The sequence below is a fragment of the Branchiostoma lanceolatum genome, chromosome 17 (assembly GCF_035083965.1).
Source record: "Branchiostoma lanceolatum isolate klBraLanc5 chromosome 17, klBraLanc5.hap2, whole genome shotgun sequence".
Taxonomy (NCBI): Eukaryota; Metazoa; Chordata; class Leptocardii; order Amphioxiformes; family Branchiostomatidae; genus Branchiostoma; species Branchiostoma lanceolatum.
The window spans coordinates 5,085,112-5,106,944 of NC_089738.1; the positions used below are offsets into that span (position 1 = coordinate 5,085,112).

At 39.4% G+C, this 21,833-nt stretch overlaps 2 protein-coding genes across 2 annotated transcripts; one reads left to right on the forward strand and one right to left on the reverse strand.

Moving 5' to 3' along the window:
* Positions 1-249: 249 nt before the first annotated feature.
* LOC136422859 (GPI mannosyltransferase 4-like) lies at positions 250-3,865 on the reverse strand. Its single transcript, XM_066410769.1, has 3 exons — positions 3,701-3,865; positions 3,241-3,429; positions 250-2,558 (listed from the first exon to the last, which is right to left on the reverse strand). Exons 2-3 carry the CDS (start codon positions 3,356-3,358, stop codon positions 772-774), a joined length of 1,905 nt encoding a protein of 634 aa, XP_066266866.1. The 5' UTR covers positions 3,359-3,429; positions 3,701-3,865; the 3' UTR covers positions 250-771.
* A 228-nt stretch (positions 3,866-4,093) lies between these two features.
* Positions 4,094-20,144, forward strand: LOC136422860 (ankyrin repeat domain-containing protein 42-like). Its single transcript, XM_066410770.1, has 14 exons — positions 4,094-4,154; positions 6,931-7,100; positions 9,967-10,074; positions 10,961-11,080; positions 11,874-12,009; positions 12,653-12,820; positions 13,496-13,528; positions 14,031-14,156; positions 14,633-14,689; positions 15,225-15,332; positions 16,125-16,226; positions 17,439-17,565; positions 18,229-18,361; positions 19,244-20,144. Exons 1-14 carry the CDS (start codon positions 4,148-4,150, stop codon positions 19,364-19,366), a joined length of 1,518 nt encoding a protein of 505 aa, XP_066266867.1. The 5' UTR covers positions 4,094-4,147; the 3' UTR covers positions 19,367-20,144.
* The last annotated feature ends 1,689 nt before the right edge of the window (positions 20,145-21,833 follow it).

Genomic DNA, 21,833 nt, shown 5'->3' on the forward strand with positions numbered 1-21,833 from the left:
GAATGAAAGTCGTCATAGCGCTACTTCTAATTTAATTTCGAGGTAGGGAGAAAATGGAGTGTTTGCGGTGGACTTCTTTTTTTTTCAGTTCGCGTTTGAAACAAATATAGTCGCGCCACAGTGACGCAATGAAATGGCTTTTCACGGTGGTTTTAAGTTTGCGGTAAAGAGTTCACCGCGATAACCGCGAATATAAAACCACAGCAAACATTTCTGAATTTACAGTATACTTGAAACAGACCATATAGCTTCATTTAGAATTATTGATTTATTGTAAAGCACAACAAGTGTCATACATTAGTAACAAAATAAATCTTGCAGGTGCACCGTCTGATATAAGGGCCTTCCACTTCCATCTTTGGTGAATGGCCAAAACCTTTAGCAAGAAATACAAATTTACTTGCATAAGAACATATAGCTTTACCTAGAATTATCGATTTATTGCAAAGGATAACAAGAGTCATACATTTGTCACAAAAAATATATCTTAAACTTGTTAACCTCATGTATATATGAAGACAGTCAATCCAGACATCATATTCAGCTCACTTTGAACCATAAGTGCAACATGGATAATAGGCAAACCAGTCACCACCTAACATACTTACACACTTACATTCTTAACATCCTAACATGATTAAATACTTGTTTCTTTTATAACATTTAAGTACAACAATGTACTGAAATTCCCGATTACTAGAATACAATAATACAGAATCCTCCACAACCAATATGTTTAAGACAACACTGACAACAGTTAACCAGAAATGTTCACATAACCTCGTAGAGGTTCAGTCCAAAAGTAAATCTTAGCCTCTCTAGCAATGTACTGTCTTCTTCCGATTGAGTCTGTACAATATCCTGTAATCTAGGGGGGTCCTCCAAACTTAAGTGTGGGAAGAAAACTTCTCGCAAAACTATAACTATCTTCATCTCAGTCCCATGCTTATAAAATGTAGAATGCAATGTGGATGGAGAAACTATGTATGTGACTTGAGTATTGCTACTAACTCGTTTCTGTTGGTATAGAATTCTCAACTTATCAAAAAGGACATTGATTGGTGCACCTTCTAAGGCATGCAAATGAACCTGGGGTCCTTCGTTGTCATTGGTCACCATTTGTACCATGCCTATGCTCTGATTGGCTCTTTGGTTGCTATGGATTCCAAGCAGATGTCCGGGAGGTGTGTAAGTATGAAAGTAGATGATGTGCATTGTAGTTGTACTTTGTTGCTGGTGCACTAAATCATGTAAATGCAGCAATGATGGCACTACCCCTCCCTGATGCAGAACACCAAACAAAACTCCACCCAGAACATTGCCAACTACAAATCCAACAAAAAGCAACTTCTTGACACCTTTCCATGCAAAATTCCTGTGATATGCCAACACTAGGGGGACAAGGCAAGGAGAAATGTACCTTGGTTCATGGTGTGCTACCAAAGACATGATAAATATTGGAATGAAATAGCACAGAAGGAAAAACATCTCAATGTCAAGTTCTCTGCAATAACTTTTCTGAGACCCTTTTGTTTCCAACTCATTTCTTTCAGCCCTCACTGGTTTGTTACTACTAGATTCGTCACTGTTTTTAGTTTCTGCTGTGTTTTCACCATGTCTTACACAATGAAATACCTTTCTTAAAAGATAGGGGGCATCCCTAAAGGCTAGAATGGCAAGCACACCAAACAGAAGAGGAGTGTTGACAAAGAGGTGAGTCACTCTTGGATGCAGGCCATGTTGTTCGAGCTTCGACTTGTCAAAGTTATAACTCAGCAAGTTCAAAGGCGTGACAGTAAGATTGCGGAGAAAACTTGAAGGTGAATGAAGGAATCTGTCCATTGATATAGAGTGGATGTCAAGAGAGCCAAAGTAGACAGAGTCACAGACAACAAAGACTGTAGATATCGCAATCGCTACTGGTACTAGTCGTAAGCATTTCAGGATCACCATTTTTAGCCACAACCCTTTGCTTTGGCTGATTGGATAGAATGCCCAGTACAACATTGGCACAAATGCAAATGCAGGAAAATTCGGTCGATTGAAAAACCCCACAACAATCAGTACCGACAACACGACTGAATGAGATTTAGACAAATATCGATCGTCAACTTCATCGGACCCATTCTTCTTTTCCCTATTTTCAGGATCGCCACCCTTGATGTAATTGATGACAAGTCCAATAATGACTACAAAAAGCACAGTTTCAAGAATGTTGGAGAACGTTCTGGTGAAGAAAACGAGTGTAACATAAGAGGCTGAAAAGACAGCCATACACTTGAATGCATCAATCTCCACACCAGTCCACTTTTCCTTCACACTGCTACAGATCTTATAAAGACACAAGTCTATTAAGAATGAAAGAATTGTTGTCCACAGCCTTGGTGCAACCAATAGAGCATATGCTCCAATAGAATCAGGGAGAAGCCCTAGATAGTTGACGGCCTTCAGCACCAGAAAAGGTATCCCTGAGGTGAAGAAAGGGTAGATGGGCGATCGTGCCGGGAAGTCTTCGCTCCACTCCCATGTCAGGTGCACCTTGTAGTCCAACACCCTTCCTGTAAAAACAGATAAAAATAAAAGATCTTAGTTTATCAAATAAAGGTACAGAAACTTAATGAGAAAATAAACTATTTAGTATCATGATAGATCGAGAATGTGTTTTTTTATTTATGTAATTTATGAAATCAGATAAACTTTTATACTGATATATGGTACTGAAGATTACTACAAAGCAACAGGTATAGCAGTATACTGGGTATCATATATCGGTATATATACTTTATGCTCGTAGTTGCTTGCTTAAAGTCATTAAGTCAACAAGTGTCAGAGTGATTGTAGACTTACCAGTATATATGGCAACAAGACAACACATACAGAATGGCATTTTTTAGATAACGATAAATCGTAACAGATAGAAATTACATTTGGAATATGTATTTTTTTTCAGATGTTACAAAAATGCACAGTTTAGTCTATATTTCCTGAAGCTGGTATATGTACATCATGATCAGACTACATCTAATAAAAGCAAATTTATAGTATGTATTCTGTATACCCTGTATAATCACTCTTTGGAATATGTATATCAACATGCCAGCTAATATGAGTAACGTGTTGGTGAGCTTATAATCGTAGAAGTTACAATAACTTCTTCTATAAAATACAATATCTGGCTGTACCCGTTTGATGGTAAATTTTGCAACTATTTAAATATGACACTTATGATGAAGTCCTGACCTGCCATGACCTCCGATGACTGGAAGAACTCATCAGGATGGATGTACCCAGACTGAGGCAGGAGCACCCAGATCACACGCAGCACTGATAGAGCCAGCCACACTCTCACTGCCTCCATGGTATACAGTCTTATACCCTGAGCTTCTGGTCTCGATTGTAGATCTTCCTAAGCCTGTATGATGTTAGAGTCTGAGGGTGGTGAAATAGACTAAATTAATTTTGGCAACTGAGACTTATTAAAGCAATAGCCGTTTTTGACAGTGTTCATATCTAAGAATGTACTAGGCACTAGTACAAGTATATTTTAGTAACATGTGGCCAAAGATCAGCATATAATATCAGCATTTCAGGTTATAAACATTCGATATTTTCGTCTGATTATAAATGCTTCACTTGACACCCCCTCCCGCCAAAATAATTGACATCGTGACAAATATTTGAATTGGCGTCGAAATCTTACCTTTATGAAGCCAAAATAACAAAATTTCATGTCTATGGCAATGTCTGATTTGTTAACTGTCCATCAGATACATAATTTGTCAGCAAAATGTGTACAAAAGGTCCTAAAATTGCGGTTTGATGACTGGAATGAAATCAGGAAGAGTGAAAGGAAACAAGCTCTATTCAACTCTAACCTTTCACCTTAAATGAGGGTCTGCATGAAAGTTCCGACAATGCTTTACGCTGAATTCAGAAGAGCTCCCAACGGATTACTTTAAAGTAAAGGAAGGAAATTACATAGAATTTGGTTTCCTTGCTATAACTTGTCTAAATAACACAATTTTTCCTACGATATTTAACAAAATAGGCTGCCTACATAGTACGGAAAACTGCCATGCAGACCCTCCTAGATTCCAAGGCATCCAGTGCGCATGCGCGAAAAGAAAGGAGTTACCAAGCAGCCGAGATGCCTGGTAAGTGATATTCTTAAAAAATATCCGCTGTTCATTCAATATTTAGACAATTATGAATTCAATACTACGTAATAAGCATATTATGTGATTTTGAAGTGTGGTTTGGCTGTGTTTTATGTAGTTTTGATGTAGAAATACGGACAAAATTGTCACCAAAACAAATCATAACAACCGTTACCAAGGACTCCGCCTATCGCCCCCTCCCCACGAGTATGAATGAAAAACTGTATCAAAATTCGGTCGACACATCAGATTCAAGCGTTTTCGTCTTAGTGCTTTAGATCAAGAAATCAAACAACAGTGGTAAGAAGAAATTCGTCGTTTATATAGCATAGTTTACGCTAAAGAAAAAGTAACAGTTTACCAGTTTACGCTTAGAAAAAATATCATATTTTGACCTCTATGTATAGCTCTCTTGCTCTGCCTTTGGCCAGTATTAGTTTCATAACAAGTATTTTTGCTTCACTCCAAGGATGTTAAATATTGTCGTTTGCTTGTCTGTCCTTAATGATAAATATATCAGTACTGTACTAGTAAATGCAGAAATGTTCGGAGGGATTTAATTTTGCGGTAGGGAGAAATGGAGTGTTTGCGGTGGTTTTCAGTCCACGTTTGAAACAATACTAGCGCTACGGTCACACAATGGAATGGCTTTTGGCGGTGGTTTTAAGTTTGCGGTAAAGAGTTCACCACGGAAACCACGAACATCTCTGTATTTACAGTAGTTTCTATGATTCCCACTTAGCCGTGGCGACTAACGAAGGGAGTTTTTGCTTGATATTACATATACTTTCCCTTCTTAGTCGTGGGGCAGTGCAGAATTTGGCGGGTAAGGGGAAAACCCTGTATAGGTACCCGTACCCGTATAGGTATACCGGTATACCGATATACCCCATTTGGGGCCCCAACAAGCCAGGAAACACGCTACGACGGCCGCCATATGGGGCACCCCGAACGGCTGTTTTTTACGGTCTCCACATTGAGATAAGACACAAACAGTTGACTATACTCGAGTAGAGTAGAGTAGAGTAGAGTAGAGTAGAGTAGAGTAGAGTAGAGTAGAGTAGAGTAGAGTAGAGTAGAGTAGAGTAGAGTAGAGTAGAATTTTCGGTCAGGTAGGACTGTTCCAGTTTAGACTGCTCTTCATTGTTGAAATTCCTTTTCACTCAACTGTGTAGAACACCGGGCGTTTCCTGTAGGTTTTACACAGGTTTACTGGCAGGTCCAGCCAAACAGATCATGAATATTGCATCTGAAGATAATGAATAGCGGAAAGGTTGATAGTTTAAGTGTTTATTCTATTTCTTTTCAGAACGGGTTTAGTTGAAAGGTCTCCGAGATCGGTGCTCACACGTTCTGACAGGCACTCCGTACGAACTTCGCAAATCAGAGTCCGTATTTTCCAAAACTCCAGTCCGTCCTTCATAGAAATCAAAATATCGTAAAATATCATTGTTCAGCTATTTTCTGACCGAGTATAGTCAACTGTTTGTGTCTCATATCAATAGGGAGACCGTAAAAAACAGCCGTTCTGGGTGCCCCATATGGCGGCCGTCATAGCGTGTTTCCTGGCTTGTTGGGGCCCCAAAAGGGTATACCGGTATACCTATACGGGTACCTATACAGGTACGGGTACCTATACAGGGTTTTCCCCCTACCCGAATTTGACTTCTACTTGAGCGACGCCGGCCTTCAAACTTGCACGCCGGGTCCGATTCTTGTTCTCCCTGAACTCCCAACGCCCTTACCTGCGACGGCGGGCACTTTAGCGACGCCGGAACCCCCATGTTAATCCACAACAGGGCTTGATGCGGCAGAAGTCAGTGAAAAACAACATCGGGTCCGCCATTTTTGGTCTGAACATAGAAGGAGAGGAACGTCATAGCTACGTCATCGCTTGTACAGCCTGATTGGTCAAGCCCAGTCATGTGAGTAAATGCACCAATCAGGCTGTACAAACGATGACGTAGCTATGACGTTCCTCTCCTTCTATGTTCAGACCAAAAATGGCGGACCCGATGTTGTTTTTCACTGACTTCTGCCGCATCAAGCCCTGTTGTGGATTAACATGGGGGTTCCGGCGTCGCTAAAGTGCCCGCCGTCGCAGGTAAGGGCGTTGGGAGTTCAGGGAGAACAAGAATCGGACCCGGCGTGCAAGTTTGAAGGCCGGCGTCGCTCAAGTAGAAGTCAAATTCTGCACTGCCCCACGACTAAGAAGGGAAAGTATATGTTATATCAAGCAAAAACTCCCTTCGTTAGTCGCCACGGCTAATTCCCACTATGCCAATATACAATTCACCGTTGCCATATATATATTTCTCAGTACTGGTATTTTTGTATGTGGAGAGGCAATTCAATCAGTATGGGTAAAGGAGAGAATACTGCCATCTCTGATAACCTTGTTTATCATGGCATCGTGTGGCGCAATCGGTAGGGTGTTTTGCCCAGAAACGAGAGGTCCCGGGTTCGAAACCGCAGCTATGCCCCAATGTTATTCCCCTGGAAAAGGCACTTTACCCGACTTTCCTCACCCCACCCAGGTGTGAATAGTGCCTGATTTCAGTTGGAGGAGGTCATATTGAGGTCACCTAGGTCTGCTGGCGCCGAATGGCGGCTGCCCAGACCCTTGCGACAGTTCCACAAAGTGCAAGTGTGGAGCAAATATGAATCTGTTTTGTATTATGTGATTGTAAACCCTGCATCAATTCAGCACTGGCTGCCATTGCATGGGTAATTTCTGGCAAATAAACCATTACTATTATCTATTTTTCTGTAGCCAACAGGACTAAGTTGCGGTTCAAGAGTATCCACGAGGCGGTTATTAACGCAGATGTGGAGGAGCTCCAGGCCATGGTGAAACAGGGCGCCAGTATTAACGAGGTCGACCTGACATGCAAGGACAAGTTCACACCGCTCATGTGGGCGGCACACACCGGCAGTCTCGAGGTTTGTTTGTTTGTTTGTTTGTTTGTTTGTAACCTGTCTCCTCTTGTCACTGTTTTCCCTTGATGTACATCCCTGTAGCTCAATTGATATACATGAAGTGACTTCACAGTTGAGCCTACTGGTTCCAATTAGTAGATAACTGGGAGACCCCGGTTTGAATCTGGGAAGAATATTGTTGTTGGAACTGCACCGTCTTTTGAAAGAGGCATAAAATGGTGGTCCAGTCTTTGAGGAGGTAGTCGATAACAGTTACTATGTAGCCTCATTACTCAGATGGGTACTACAGTACTCTCATCTCCCAAATAAACATACCCCCCGGAATAAACATACCCCCTGGACAAATTGTCAAAATCTAATAAACATACCCCCTGGAATAAACGTACCCCCCGGAAAATTACCAAATTGACACGTTAACTGTGTCCATGCTACTTCTGTCTTAGGGAAAGAAGATGATAAGCAGGTAGGTTCTTTTTATTTACATATTCTATATAAGTATGTAAATAACGAACCGAATAACTGTAGATATCTTGTTCAAATTATAATCATTTTCTCCACTTTTGGAAAAATTGGGCATAGATTCCCCGCGGGGGCCAACGGTGCTTCAAATTCAACAAGTGAAAATGTACATGATACATGTATTTTCTACTTGGAACTTGAACCAAGTGAAAATTGTTGTATAAACTGGCATATCATTAAAACGGAAGTAGTTGCCAAACTTCTCAGTTCACTTGCATGGGCAACACCTTGTACAAATGTAGCAACATTTAGAACTTGAACAAAAAATTACCATATCCTGAATATCCAATGAAAATACAAGTATTACGTATTTGTAAAAGCCATGTAGAAAAGGTTGAACTATGCCATGTATGATGTTACTAGTACTTTTTTCTTGCTCAACTTTCCATTTATCATGTATGCAAATTGCATATAGAAACATGGATTAATTTTGTAAACATTACTAGAAGTATATGCTTTCCACAAAATCACATTATTATAAAGAACATTATCATATATTCTCCTTTATTGTGTTGTTGCAATCCAAATAATTTCAAATCCAAAAATTACCCTTGATGCATGCAGAAAAAATCTTTCATTTTGAGAAACTTAGTTGTCAACAAACTCATTGTTTAGATGTGAGAAATCTCAGGCTTGTTCTATTTTGTGCTCTCTCTTTCTGATTAAAAGTTCCTCGGTTACATCTAAAACATTGCCACAAACCACTGGGTTCTCATGTTACACATCAAAGCGCGAGTCAGACGAAGCGGCACCGAACACAGGAACACAGACAGTAAGGGGCGGGGCTAACAGAGAGCTACATGAAGTTCTGAGAATACTCAGCCAATTTGTTTTGAAGGGGAGTGATTTTTGTCAAAACATCGTAGGTGATAATTACTGAAAATAGATTGCAACTTAGTGTTGTTTATCAACTATTAGGAGGGAATTCACTTTGTTGAAATATCACACATTCTGACAAAGACAAAAGAGTTTTATTGGAAGATCAAAAAGACCTGTTTCCCCTTGGTAGAAGTGAGCTCTTCCGTCCGTGGGAAACCTCTAGTGGCGTGCGTTACTGTACTGTGGCGATTTTCCAAGGGCTGAATTTTCATGTTTGTGGTAGGAACCGTAGGATTTAAATGTTTTTGTAGATATTAAAAGTATTATTCAGTTTTTAATGCTAAGACACTGTTATAATGTGGTGTTATTTTCATATTCTACAAGTTTTGAGGAAAGGCTGTATTTCACGTGAGTAGAATTTACATGCGACTCAATGGTAACTTGAGCATTCATGGTGTTGATTACGTTGTTCTTTTGGCAATGTTTTTGTCTTTTTCGAGTGCAAATTTTGCGATCCCTGTAAGAATTAAGATGGTCTAGAACGAAAAAAGACTGTCAATGTTGTTTATATGAAAAATAGATTTCAAAACTTAAGTGTGGCGTCTTATTTTGTCTGAGATAACAACATTTACTTGTAGCGAGATCGACTGACATGTTAGTACCGCCAGGATTTTAAAAATGCCGGGTCATAGCAGCAGGGAAATCAACGCCGCTGGGCCGAAAAATAGCAAATTATGAGCAAAAATGTCGGGGAAATATGGGCAGGAAAACCCAACCTTTCGATTTTGATGGGATCCCTGGTTAGCAAAACTCTGATTTTCAAAAAATTAATAAACGTACTGTCCAAAATAAGAACGTACTGGGTGGATTTTGAGGCTGAAAAAAATAAACGTACCGGTACGTTTATTTGGGAGATGAGAGTAACTACTAGTTGTAATGATGCAACACAGTGAATTGTAGTGTACACTCTCCAAGCATAGGTTGGTTGGGAAAATTGTGAGCCTCAATATTGCACCCTTTTATTTCTGTCGGCCTAAACCAACGGGCCATAAGAAAGAAAACGGGACATAGGACGAGGTCTCACTCTTCCAACCAATTACCCTCTACTGGGAAAGTGCATAATGTACATACGTACTGTTGATTATTTTTCAATGAGCTACATGTAAATAAATTACGTCTACCAAGGTTTAAAGCTTTGAACTTAATTGCTTTGTGTTTATGAACTTCAAGATATAGGAATGGAGGAAAAAAGAAGATTTTTGCATGTGTTTTTAAGCTCACAGTTGAAACAATTCTGTTGTACAGTAGTAATACATAGGAAACGCATATTTGTGGTGACATGAATTTGCGGTGGATTAAGGTCACAAAACCATGTGTTGTCATGAATTTACAGTGGGAAGGGTACCAGAGGAAAAGTTTCAAAATTTACAGTAATTCTATGTCGTGTATAGCAATTTTATTTCATATTCAAAGCCTTTGCACGTGTGATTCTTAATCTTATGGATATGAATGTTTTTAAATGTGCCCACAGTGCTTACACTGGTTGCTATGGCACCGGGCCGATACCACCGACACGTCACCGCAGGGGTGGACTGCAGCGCACATAGCAGCCATTAGGGGGCAGGATGCATGCCTGCAGGTACATAATATATACATTGTACCTTGAATAATTCTGTGGCCAAGCAACCTGTCATAACAGCCACACACAATGATCACGGTATACAGTAACTGTTGTTGGCTATTATAGAGCTGTAATACCAATAGAACCTACCTTCAATGGTAAAAAGGTAAGGTAAAGGTACCATAGCCTTTTTGAGGCCGTTGGAGCAGTGGGTTTTTACCCACCGTGTCTAGGGCACGGTATTGGAAGGCGGAGCCCATCCCTCTCCTTCCACCGCCTTTTTACCTCCCCAACCGAAGTCAGGTACCCATTTCTACACCTGGGTGGAGTGAGGAAAGTCGTGTAAAGTGCCTTTCCCAAGGGCACAACATCGGGACGCATGTCCAGACATGTCTGGGGGAAAGCCGGGATTGAACCCGAGTCTCCTTGTTTGACAGTCCAATGTTCTAACCACTACGCCACGGGATGCCACAATGCTTAGCACAAAACCCACTAATCATTAAAAATTTGGGACTTTTCATCAGCCACTGCCTCCAAAGAACAGTCAAACCCCCCAGTAATTTATATGTAGAAATATTAGTTAGATGCATAGAATATACTATTGTTACCATTGTTACCCTTTCTACTGTTTGTACCCTTACAATTACCCTACGGGCATTAATTTGCATATAAAATTGGCCACAGGATGTGTATAAATGACGTGTCACATTTTATTTTACTTTGGATGGGCCATCATGATAACATTTATTTATATTTGTTTGTATATGAAGTCACTGGATAGCTCTTTTAAAAAACTTTTTCATCTAACTTATTGACAGTAGCTACATGCAACCTACCCTGACTTATTCCAAGCACATTAGTATTTCAAATTTAAGATTTACCAACCACTGTCTTGTATCTCTAGGCCCTTGCTACAAGTGGAGCTAATCTGACAGCTAAAGACAACCGTGGTCAGACCTGTGCCCACCTGTCAGCAGCACACGGACATTCCTTCACTCTACAGTCCATCCTAAGGAGTGGAGTGGTGAGTTAACCTTCTCCTTGCTGCCTAACTCTGTAACCAATAGGGAATTGGGTGCCAAACTGCTACTTCAGAGTGCCAAAGGTTAAAACTAAAATGTTAGTTAGTTTATTTATTTTTACAGCAAGAAAAAAAAAATGTGATAAATGATTTTAAAAAAATGTTCATGATGATATCTCAGTTAGTCTAACCCTTGTGCATCCTGATAGCCAGCAGCCATAAATTTGAAAACAATTGAAAAGTAATCTTTTTGATGGATTGGCATATTCTGATGATATTAACATTATGGTAATGCATTCCAAATGTAAAGCCACTGTACATGTGAGTCTTTTGATGTTATATCAGGACTAGAAATTTAGAAGACATGTGCTACTTTTTACTTTTGGTAAGAAAGTAGCACATACATGTATTCTATTAAAGTGTTGAGGATGTTGTAAAACATCATTAGGCAAAATGTTATTCAAAAACATCTTTGTGAGGCCCAGACAAAATTTATCAAAATCATTTAGTAAGTCTTGACAATTATATTGTATTCAGACACTTGTATACAAACAAGACTTATACATTTTGTACAACTACTTAACCCTTTAATGATTGGCCTACTGGCGCAGTTAGTCCAAATCCCATGGCCATAAGCTCGATGTTTCTGACTTTGAGAGAAGAGATGCTGCTTCAGTGAGTGTTTAACAGTAGTTCAGTTCCCAGAAGTGGTCCATGTGGCCAGAAGTTGCACTGAACAAACTTGTTAAAGACAAAAAGAAACAATCTTAAGAAATACATTATTTTCTGTTTGCAGGAAGTGAACACCCAGGATGCTAACGGCTGGCTCCCCGTCCACGCGGCTGCGTACCACGGGCGGCTGGGCTGTCTGCAGCTGCTGATCAAGTGGGGGTGTGGGCTGGACGATGTGGACAATGCCGGCAATCTACCTGGTAAGGACACAAAATACATTTAGGTATACAGAAAGTGTGAAACGGAACGAAATGGAATGGAATGAACAGAATGTCCGAAAAATTGAATGAAATGTAGGAAAAGTACCGTTTCCTTATATTTCTATCAATATAATTACTGTTTCATGTTGCATTCTATTTCGTTTCAATTCGCACCTTCTGGTTCATTCCATTTCTGATCATCAAATTTTGAAACGGACGTTTCAGACAGCATCCGCTATCTTTTGTCAGTGACTTGTGAAAGATATATAGCGGATGCTGTCTGAAACGTCTGACTGTTTAAAAATTTTATCCAGTTGCTTGAGTAACTATTTTTGGTGTATCTTATCATCTTTTTCTGTATCTGTATAGCTTGTATAACCGCCTTTCGGCGTAACACACCAGCTTCGCAGGCACGCAGCGCGGCAGCAGCTGGTTATGTTATAATTACACCAAACGACCTGTCACGTCTAACCTTTGCATAGCTAACTGCATGTATTGTTTAAAGCTGTCTAATGAAGATGCTTCTACGGTAATCGGTCGCGATGAGTTCCACTCTACGCTCTATTACCTGGATGTCTAACCTACATCAACGTATAAGATACATTAGTTCGGAGATAACAAGACTATCATTTTCCCCCTCCAGCCCACCTTGCAGCCATGGAGGGCCACCTTCCCTGTCTGAAGTTCCTGGTGTGTAACGGACCCAGTGTCACACACACCATGAATGCTCGCAACGACCACGGAGAGACCCCCAAAACCCTGTCCTCACAGTTCTACAAGGAGGCATGCGTGGACTATCTAAATGCTGTTGGTAGGTTTATGAGTGATTAATTTACATGCTAATAATTACAGATTCTGAAGTTTAAACTCTTAATTAGTCTTATACCAACTAGCCTCTGTTGCAGGCCTCCCCGGGGCAATTTTTCAACTAATCGGGGCTAGGTTCTTTGGCTCGGAGGCCGTATCTGCTTGGGGACCGTATCTGCTTGGGGCCCCGTATCTGCTTGGGGGACTTCCCATACGGCGGTTACAGTCCCTCCAAGCAGATACGGGGCCCCAAGCAGATATGGTCTCCAAGCAGATACGGCCCCCAAGCAGATACGGCCCTCCAGCCAAAGAACCTGGCCCCGATAAGTTGAAAAATTGCCGTGGGGGGGCCTGCAACGGAGGCTATATACCAACAAGCTTTCTACCAGTCCTTTGGGCCATCTAAAGTTGATTTGACCAGAAGCCTATGTCACATGACCTGAGCGAAATCGTGACATCAGCAACAGGTCAAAGGTTCTCCTCAGATCTTCATACAAATAGATTTATATCCATGATTAAGAATATTGTTGCTGCATTGACATTACTACGCTTGCAATCAAGTTATAATCTATCATTTATTATGGTTGCAAGGTGTAGTGCCCACAAGGGTTGAAAGGTGGCGCTATTAACCTAATTTTCTTTTTAATGCTGACTGTATATTGCGTGTCTTTTTTTGCAGAGTGGGACAGAGATCATCCAGAGGACCAAGAAAGTGAGTAAAGATACAGATTGAGTGTTTTTCTGTGTTAAAGTTTTTAATGTACTCTAAGATAAAGAAGACAGCTTACAAATCGAGAAACAAGACTGTGTTTCTGAAGCCGCTTCCAAGACATGTATGGCAACCTGTTGCTTTTCACCACTACAGATGAATAGTTGATATTTCATGTTTAAGGTTTCTGGTATTGCCAATTTCACATTTAAGTAGATCAGATGAAACATCTGCTGTTTAATTAAATTCCCTGTATCGTATTTTCTTTTCTTTTGGATTTAATAATCGTGGTAGTACTGGTGTTATCATCATTCAATTCTTGCAGAGAACAGCTAGTTTCCTTAATTTTGTTTTAGTTTTCTGTACATGTATTACAGTTACAGACTTCTTAACATTTAATTACTAATAGTAACTATACATATATCACTAAATTCGATTATGTATTTTTAGAAGTATTTTTTGTATTAGAGATGTTAGTAACTCTCCTACTATGTGCTCTCCCCAGACCTTGCCTTCCCAGCCCATGTGGCTGCGTACAACGGAGACTTGGGGCACCTGCGTATGCTGATAGAACAGGGCGTGGTCAACATCAACGAGAGGGACGACAAGGGGGCCACCCCTGCACACAAAGGTAATGGTTCATTCCAAATAACTACTAGTACGTAGCTACGAATTTTCATGAATTTTTACAAAATAATCTAGAAAAATACTTTGTTTTAACGGGGAGGAAAAATTTGGAAAGCATTTCCATTTTACTTCAATTGGTATACAATATCTTGATATATACTTGCATGTATACACGCAACATATCAACAATTAGACTTTAAAGGACATGAACTTTGAAATCCGTGTCTCTGTCTTGTCTTGTCACTCTCCTTTTTTGTAAGAAGACCATGTGTCTATAAGACGACCAGATTCTATCGGACCCCTGGGTGGTCTTCTTAGACAAGTTTGACTGTACATCATTATGTTGAAAAATTGACACAAATATTTCTAGTCATTTTTAGATGTATATGAAAGGCACATTAAAGTCAAACTAGTTCAAGATAAACCTTTAATCAGAATCTAATAACTAACTTGTTAACAACAACTTCTTTTTGAATGTAGCTGCTGGCCAGGGTCATATCGAGTGTCTTCAGTGGCTTGTTGAGATGGGTGCAAATGGTAAGTCAGAACTCTTATGTAGAGCTTTTCAAAAGGCTAGTTCGATACAATTTTTTCCTTATAGTATGAATGCATCCACAGAGACTGTAGGCCCTCTGCAAATCTTTCTGCAGAGCTAGAGTTGAGTAATTATTGTTATTGAAAAAAAATACCTTTAGTTATTTCCGTACACTATCTTTTATCATTACCTAGTATATCATTACAATATTTACTATTCAAAATCAAATTGTACTAAGAGGGCTTTTTTGGAGGAACTGTTTTCTTTTTGTTTGTTTGTTTGTTCTAGTGTGTGTTTGCAAATATGCAAATATGTGACACTGTATACTCCAGAGTGGCAGGATGTGAGGCAGAAAATGATGTAACTTGAGACTTGCAGGATTGAAAGACTGGTTTGGCCTGAATCTGAAGTTCAAATTTCATGCAGGAAAATGCATAAACAGAATTAGCATGAAATTCACAATAACCAATAAATAGAGAAATTCACACAAAAATTTTCACAAAGGTTTGAAATCTTTGATTTCTTGTACTCCTTCAGCCCATATAGTGAACAGTGCTGGTGAGACTGCGCGTGACGTCGCTGCCCGGTTTGGTCAGCTGGCCTGTGTGAAGCTGCTAGGGGGAGACCCAGATGCTCCAGGGGGAGGTAAGTACACTGGGTGGAGGGGGGGATTCATTCACAACTGGGAGAGGAGGACTTTTGTATGACATCACTAAATAATGTTATCTGCATATATCCAACTACACATGTACAGTGACTGTGAAAAATGTACCTGTCTTTGTGGGGATTGTGTACAATTTTACCTTGATGTTTTGTTAGAGGCCCTATAGGTTTGAATCTCGGGTCCCCTGAATTGTACCATCAATGCTGTGCCCTTGGAAAAGGCACTTAACACAAATTTCCTCACCTCACTCAGGTGAAAATGAGTACCTAGATTTGGCTAGGAAGGTGCCTCAGATAGGACATTAAATGGAGGTCCCGAGTTTACAGAGAGCAACATCTCGAGCACGTAAAAGATCCCACCACACTTATTGAAACAAGTAGGGGTCCTTCCCAGTGTGAGCGGATCAAATAAATCTGAAGAAGAAGAACTTTATTGCGCAACAATTGTAACGGGTACAATGTATGGCAATTTGTAGATACATGTACATAACAAACGACTATTTCTAATACATAACAATTTCAAATAACTTATCTTTAACATATATAACAATCAATCTAATAAATGTGCATTATAATGACTAAAACAGTTGTATACAATGTAATGATGACAATGATAGTATTCTGTGTAGTATATGATGATAGTATTCAATGTTGATGTAGATGTAGATATGCAGCTAGTACTGTTCTGTACAAACCTGGTGTGTTATGGCAGTTAACTGGGTATGCAACATAAAGAAATTGCATACTGATATGAAACTTTCTGCATATTTTTAGACACAGATGAAGATGAGCATGAGGAACAGGAGTACCCTGCAGTGGTGGGCAGTACTGACAACCCCATCAACATGCCTCAGAGGAAGGTCAAGGAGGCTAGAGGTACAGTGCTACATGCGTATGAATGTTCATTTGTCAATGATCTGAAACTATTTACAGAAAATACAATCAATCATTACATGTAACGTAACATGACCTATTTACGTGCAGAACCTATTTACGTCCTGTTTGGCTCATGTCCACATGTCGCGGTGTATTATGCCAAAGCCTGTTCTCACGAGCAATAAAGAACATCATAAGTATGATCCTTAGCCATCTCTTTACCGCACAGCAAAACATAATGGCCATGAGTTTACCACGTGAACGCCACGTGCCGCGCATGTGGGGGAAATTTACAGATAAACATTGTTTTTTTCCATCGCGTTAAGCAAGTGGCCGGACAGACATAGTGATTTTACTATCATTTGTCTGCAGACTACTTTGGACAGTTACTGTGCATTTTTTTCTGGTCTATGTTCTTCAAGCATATATAGGGCTAGAAGGGAAAGGATTTAGAAGTGGACGATAATGGGTTACCCTAGCACAATTCTTCATCATATACCTCAGTATAAATACATGCTCGCACGGCGTTAAACAGGCGGAGAAAAACGTACAGACCATGCATTTTCTTTTTAGAAGAGCTGATATTTCTGCCCATGGGTTTGAAATTTGGCTCTGTCCGCGCGGTTTTAAGATAAATACGTTTTGAATAAATCGGACGTTACTTGGTCATGTTACGTTACAGCCTGTCTCTTAATCTTATATGTGTGCTTGAACCAGAATGTCCATGTTTAAAATAGCCTGGAGTCCAGCTTTCTAATAGCTTTGGTCCGCTACCAAAGCAAGGAGTGGAGCTTGGGTAGTGGACTAAAGCAAAGAAGGCTGGACTCCAGGCTATTCTAAACATGGACATTCTGGTTCAAGCATAAGATTAAGAGACAGGCTGTACATGTAATGCTAAGAAGGCTGGACTCCAGGCTATGTTTAGAATTCAAGTGTAAAGGAATTCAAAGTGTACCATCTGTAAGTAAGAGAGGCAGCAACTGTACATATCCTTATAACAATGACAATACTGTATCATGACTGTACTGTTCAGGTTCATCACTTCATAAGAGAGCACATAACTGTAAAAATTAAAAGTTTTTAGACAATTTGTGTATTTTTGAATTGTCAACAAATTCTTACTTTTCTACTAAATCTAGCCTTAGACTAGGCAATTTCTCAAGACCAACTGTGTTAGGCAAAACTTGACTCAACAATTATTTCCCCCGACAGCTCGAGCCTGGAAGAAGGTTGAAGAGCTGGAGCGCCTCCTAGACATCGCCAAGATGAACTACAGGCAGCTGGGCGGCCGGCTGGATGAAGACAGAGAGAAGGAGAAGGAGGAGAAGGAAACAGACAGGTAGATTAAAGTTTTATAAACTCTGAAGCAACTTACAACCAAATGTGGTAGTAGATAAACAGAATTTAACTACATGTACTGAGTTTTATAGGTCAGTGTTTTCGATGATATTCTTAATAATATAATAATATTGGAGTTTTCTTTATAAACAAACAAACAGTTTTGAAATGTCTCACCTGCTGACGTTTCGATGCCTATCAGACATATTTGTCAGAGTTTCTGACTGAAGTGCTGCTTCTCGCAGCTATGCCCGATGAATTTATTTTTGGAAATGATATTTTTCATTTTCAAGGCTGGACTATATTATACACTCATATAAAAATTCTACCAGTAAGGCCACACCTTTTTAATTTCTTGGTTAACGGAATTTAAAAAAAAATGTTAGTCTAAAGATTGGAAAATTAACAGGAAAACAGAATCTCAGAGGAAAGTTTTTACTTTGGTGCACACAATTTCAGGGAGTGAACAGGGTCAAGTTTTCACCCCAGCCTTCTGTTTTCATGATTTTTTTCTTCTGAAATTTAAAAAAAAACCAGAAATGAAATTGATGTGGACTAAGTTTATTCTCGTCCTATATTTGCATACTTTGCTGTCATGTATAGTGGTATATGAAGTGAGTTAGCTGATGCATGGTTTACAATGTTGTATTTTGTGTAACGCCAGGACCATCCGCGAGCTTGAGCAGCAGCTGGAGTACGAGCGACTGCGGCGTGAGAAGATGGAGGGTCAGCTGGACGAGTACCGTGCGGAGGTCGCTCACCTCAATGAGGAGTTGGAACGTGCTTGCAGTGTCGTGGTGGGTAACTTAACCTTCTCCCTGCTGCCTAACCCCGTAATCAAAAGAGAATTTGTGGCCAAATGGCTACTTCAGTGTTCTAAAGGTTAAACCTATTTCAGTCAATCAGGGGGGGGGGGCACAACAGCAGATTAAACTCTGGAATGTAAGACAAACATTAGTATCTCCATGACCATATCATAAAATTTATTATTAAAATACTGTAAATCCAGTTAATATCATTGCAGTTGGTAATTTTAGCAGTTTGGGGAAAAGTAAGTCGTTCGCTGCATTATTAATTTCAACGGTGGAAGGGAACATCGCTGTCTCAAATATTAGTGATCAAATATTTGCGATGATGAAATTTTAGGGGTGACTGTACAGTGGTGACCATCAAATTGCTAAAATCAAGTTACCGGTCGTTAACAAATCAAGAAATACACTGTACAGTTAGTACAGTAAACAAACACCCGCTGACTGTGTACTTCTAAACTCGCTTACCTGTAATCAGATTTTTTGTTTTGATTAATCAATCAAGCAATCAAACATAGATTGTTATCTCTATATTTCAGTAGGTGCAAGGTAGTATCTGTATCTGTATCTGTATCTATATAGCCGGTACAACCGCCATTAGGCGTAACAGTGGTCCAGCTTAAAGTAAGTAAGTATAAGTATTCGTTTTGAATACTGTGGATAGATTTGAGTTGAGTTTGCAGGGATTTGATTTCATCACATGGAGAAAATGGAGTGTTCATGTTGTTTTTTTGTTTGTGATTAAAACAAGGGGGTAGGCCAGGAGAAGACAGAACAGGCATTTTTTGGCTATCTTGAGTATATGACAAGATCCGATTTAAATTTTAAATGTAACAAGATCTAATGAGTTTTTAAATAATCTTCTCACAGAGTGATGACGAGCCTGTTCGTCAGACCAAGAAGAAGAAGAACAAGAAGAGGTCGAATGCAGACAGCGGAGGAGTGTTCGTCCGACGCTCCACCTCCAAGAACAAGAACAAGATCTATGACTAAGATTATGTTAAATGATATCTTGCTCAAAGCATTGATAAAGGCTTTTATGAGATGTAAATAACAGATGTAACAATTTTGCCACAAAGTGGCACATAAATATGACTTATGATGTTCTAATGAAGATGATGATTTCTCTGATAGTGATGATGATGATAATCACTCTTCTTCATAACAATTAAAGGCAACCAAAGCAATATTAGAGACAAAAAATGGAAATAGAAAAATGCTGAAATCTTCATTGCAGTGGCATTTACTAACACTGTATAGCACGATTGTGTAATAACTTCATACTTGGAGCATTTTAATACTGTGCAAAAACATGCCGTACAATGATCCCCTTTGTTTTGCGAGCCTACATAAACCCTGGCGACGATTTTCAGTGAGTTCTCACATCACAACGAGGTGATATTTTGCATGATGGATGTCGCTATACATTGTGAAAGTGTTGTTTAAACTAATCGTGTATAGAAATGACTATATAGATTGACTTTCAAAATCTGATTTTCAAGCCCTAATGTTGCTTGGGTTGCCTTTAAGATATGACACTAATTAGTAGCAAATATGGACTTGGGTGATGCAGTAAGCCTCTGAGTAGATGTTTGATTGCATGCTTCTGCTTGGAAATTAAAGTTGTGCCTTTTTTTTTTTAGAAACTCAATACTAGTTTCCCACCAGAGATTGCTTTACTGGTTGCAAGTTTAAAGAAATAAATTAAAAATTCATATGTTATACAGGTTAGTCTGTCAATGATATTGTAATCAATGATTATACTATAGAGCTTTATATTCTAGATTCTGACTAATGGTGATGATAATGATGACTAAATTTCAGGTGTTGAATCTGTATACAGTTACTTCAATGTTTAATGTAAGCAAAGATGTGTATATCTGACTTTTAGGTTGTCAATGCAATAGACTTTGTTTTTGTTTCTTGTATATTGGACATGTTGATATCATGAGTTTTGACAATTGAATAGAATACATGTAGCAACTGTAAAGTGTCAGAAAGGAAGGAATCAATGTATATAGGTTCGTGGTTCATGTAGAATAAATCATAATTATGGGTGTTTGTGAAGCAGACTGTTTGATATTTTCCCCTATTGATCAATGAATATATATATGATTATGTCCAATGGTTATTGATTTCAAACTGTTAAGAGTATTAAATGATCCTTCAATTCAGACATCTTTGTTACTTGTATAGGCATGAAAGTTAGAGTTTTGAAATCAATTTTTTGTTGACTTCGTTTCTTGTGAACAAAGTAAAAGAATATTGGTAAACTCAAGTTGAAACTTGACTATGCTGTATTTGCCACCATGCGAAATATTGTCAATGGGTCAAGTTCGGAAAAAAACTACGTTGGGAACCAAGTCCGGACTTGCAAGAAAACATCTCTTGCTTATATTCACCTTTTTGTTCTAAAGTCAACCATCCTTAGATCATGCAATTTGTGCTGGGAAAGAAGAAAACATTGCTAGTTTTGTGTTTATAACTGAACTTTTGATTTATGTTTACTACTATGTAATTTTGCATGTTTATTTTCCAAATTGCATGTCAAATTTATGCCAACATGGAATTTTACAGGTAACCGAAAAAGAAATGGTTCAAGTAAAAATATGCCACGGGTTCAGGTCTGAACCCCTGGACTTGAATCCGGACCTGGACCTGAGTTTAGGTATGCAGCACTAAGTACTGACGTGTAAAGTATCCATTTTATTGTACAACAAAGACGTTTTTACCTGCAGAAACCATGGCTTCAAAACAATTAGCAATAACAAAAGGCATAAAGATTACTTTTGCTGATGCTTTGCCTAATGTTGTTTCTATAAATACGCTGGGACGTTTGCTTCCCCGTGAGACACACAGAAGCTATCAATGGGTAACAGTTTTCCTGTTCAAACACTTGGTGAAACCAAAGTACTGTGACCGTTACCCTGATACTCGACGTCACAGCCAGAGAACACTGGTGTTTACAATACATCAGTAAGGCTAGGGTTGACCCCATTGAACGGTGCCAACAAAGCGCTGTAGCGTTACTATACTGTGCCCAGGGTTGTACATGCGTAACTATGGAAAGTCAACTCCGCTGGCAAATTCTAGTCTTTTCTATGTATATTTTCTACAATTTTGACTACATTTTACCAACAAGACTGGTGGTAGAGGCTTGGGCATTATGTAGAGTCTGGAAGAGGCTAGCATTATGTTACAGGGTGCTGCGTGGAATGCGCATTTGGGGTATGATTGCGGAAACATACAAGTCATGTACGTTGCACTTGATGTCCCCGCAACGGATCATCAAAAATATTTTTTTAAAGAATCAATGATTTGTTTTTGCGACCATTTGTTCAGCCGCTGGGAAATGTACAGAACAAAACACTTCTTTCCAAGTAAGCCTTGACGCGCGTCGAAACTTTCTCTTAGTTTCGGTGCCACCCACCGAAACTTGGTCACCGCTAGGATTAGGAAC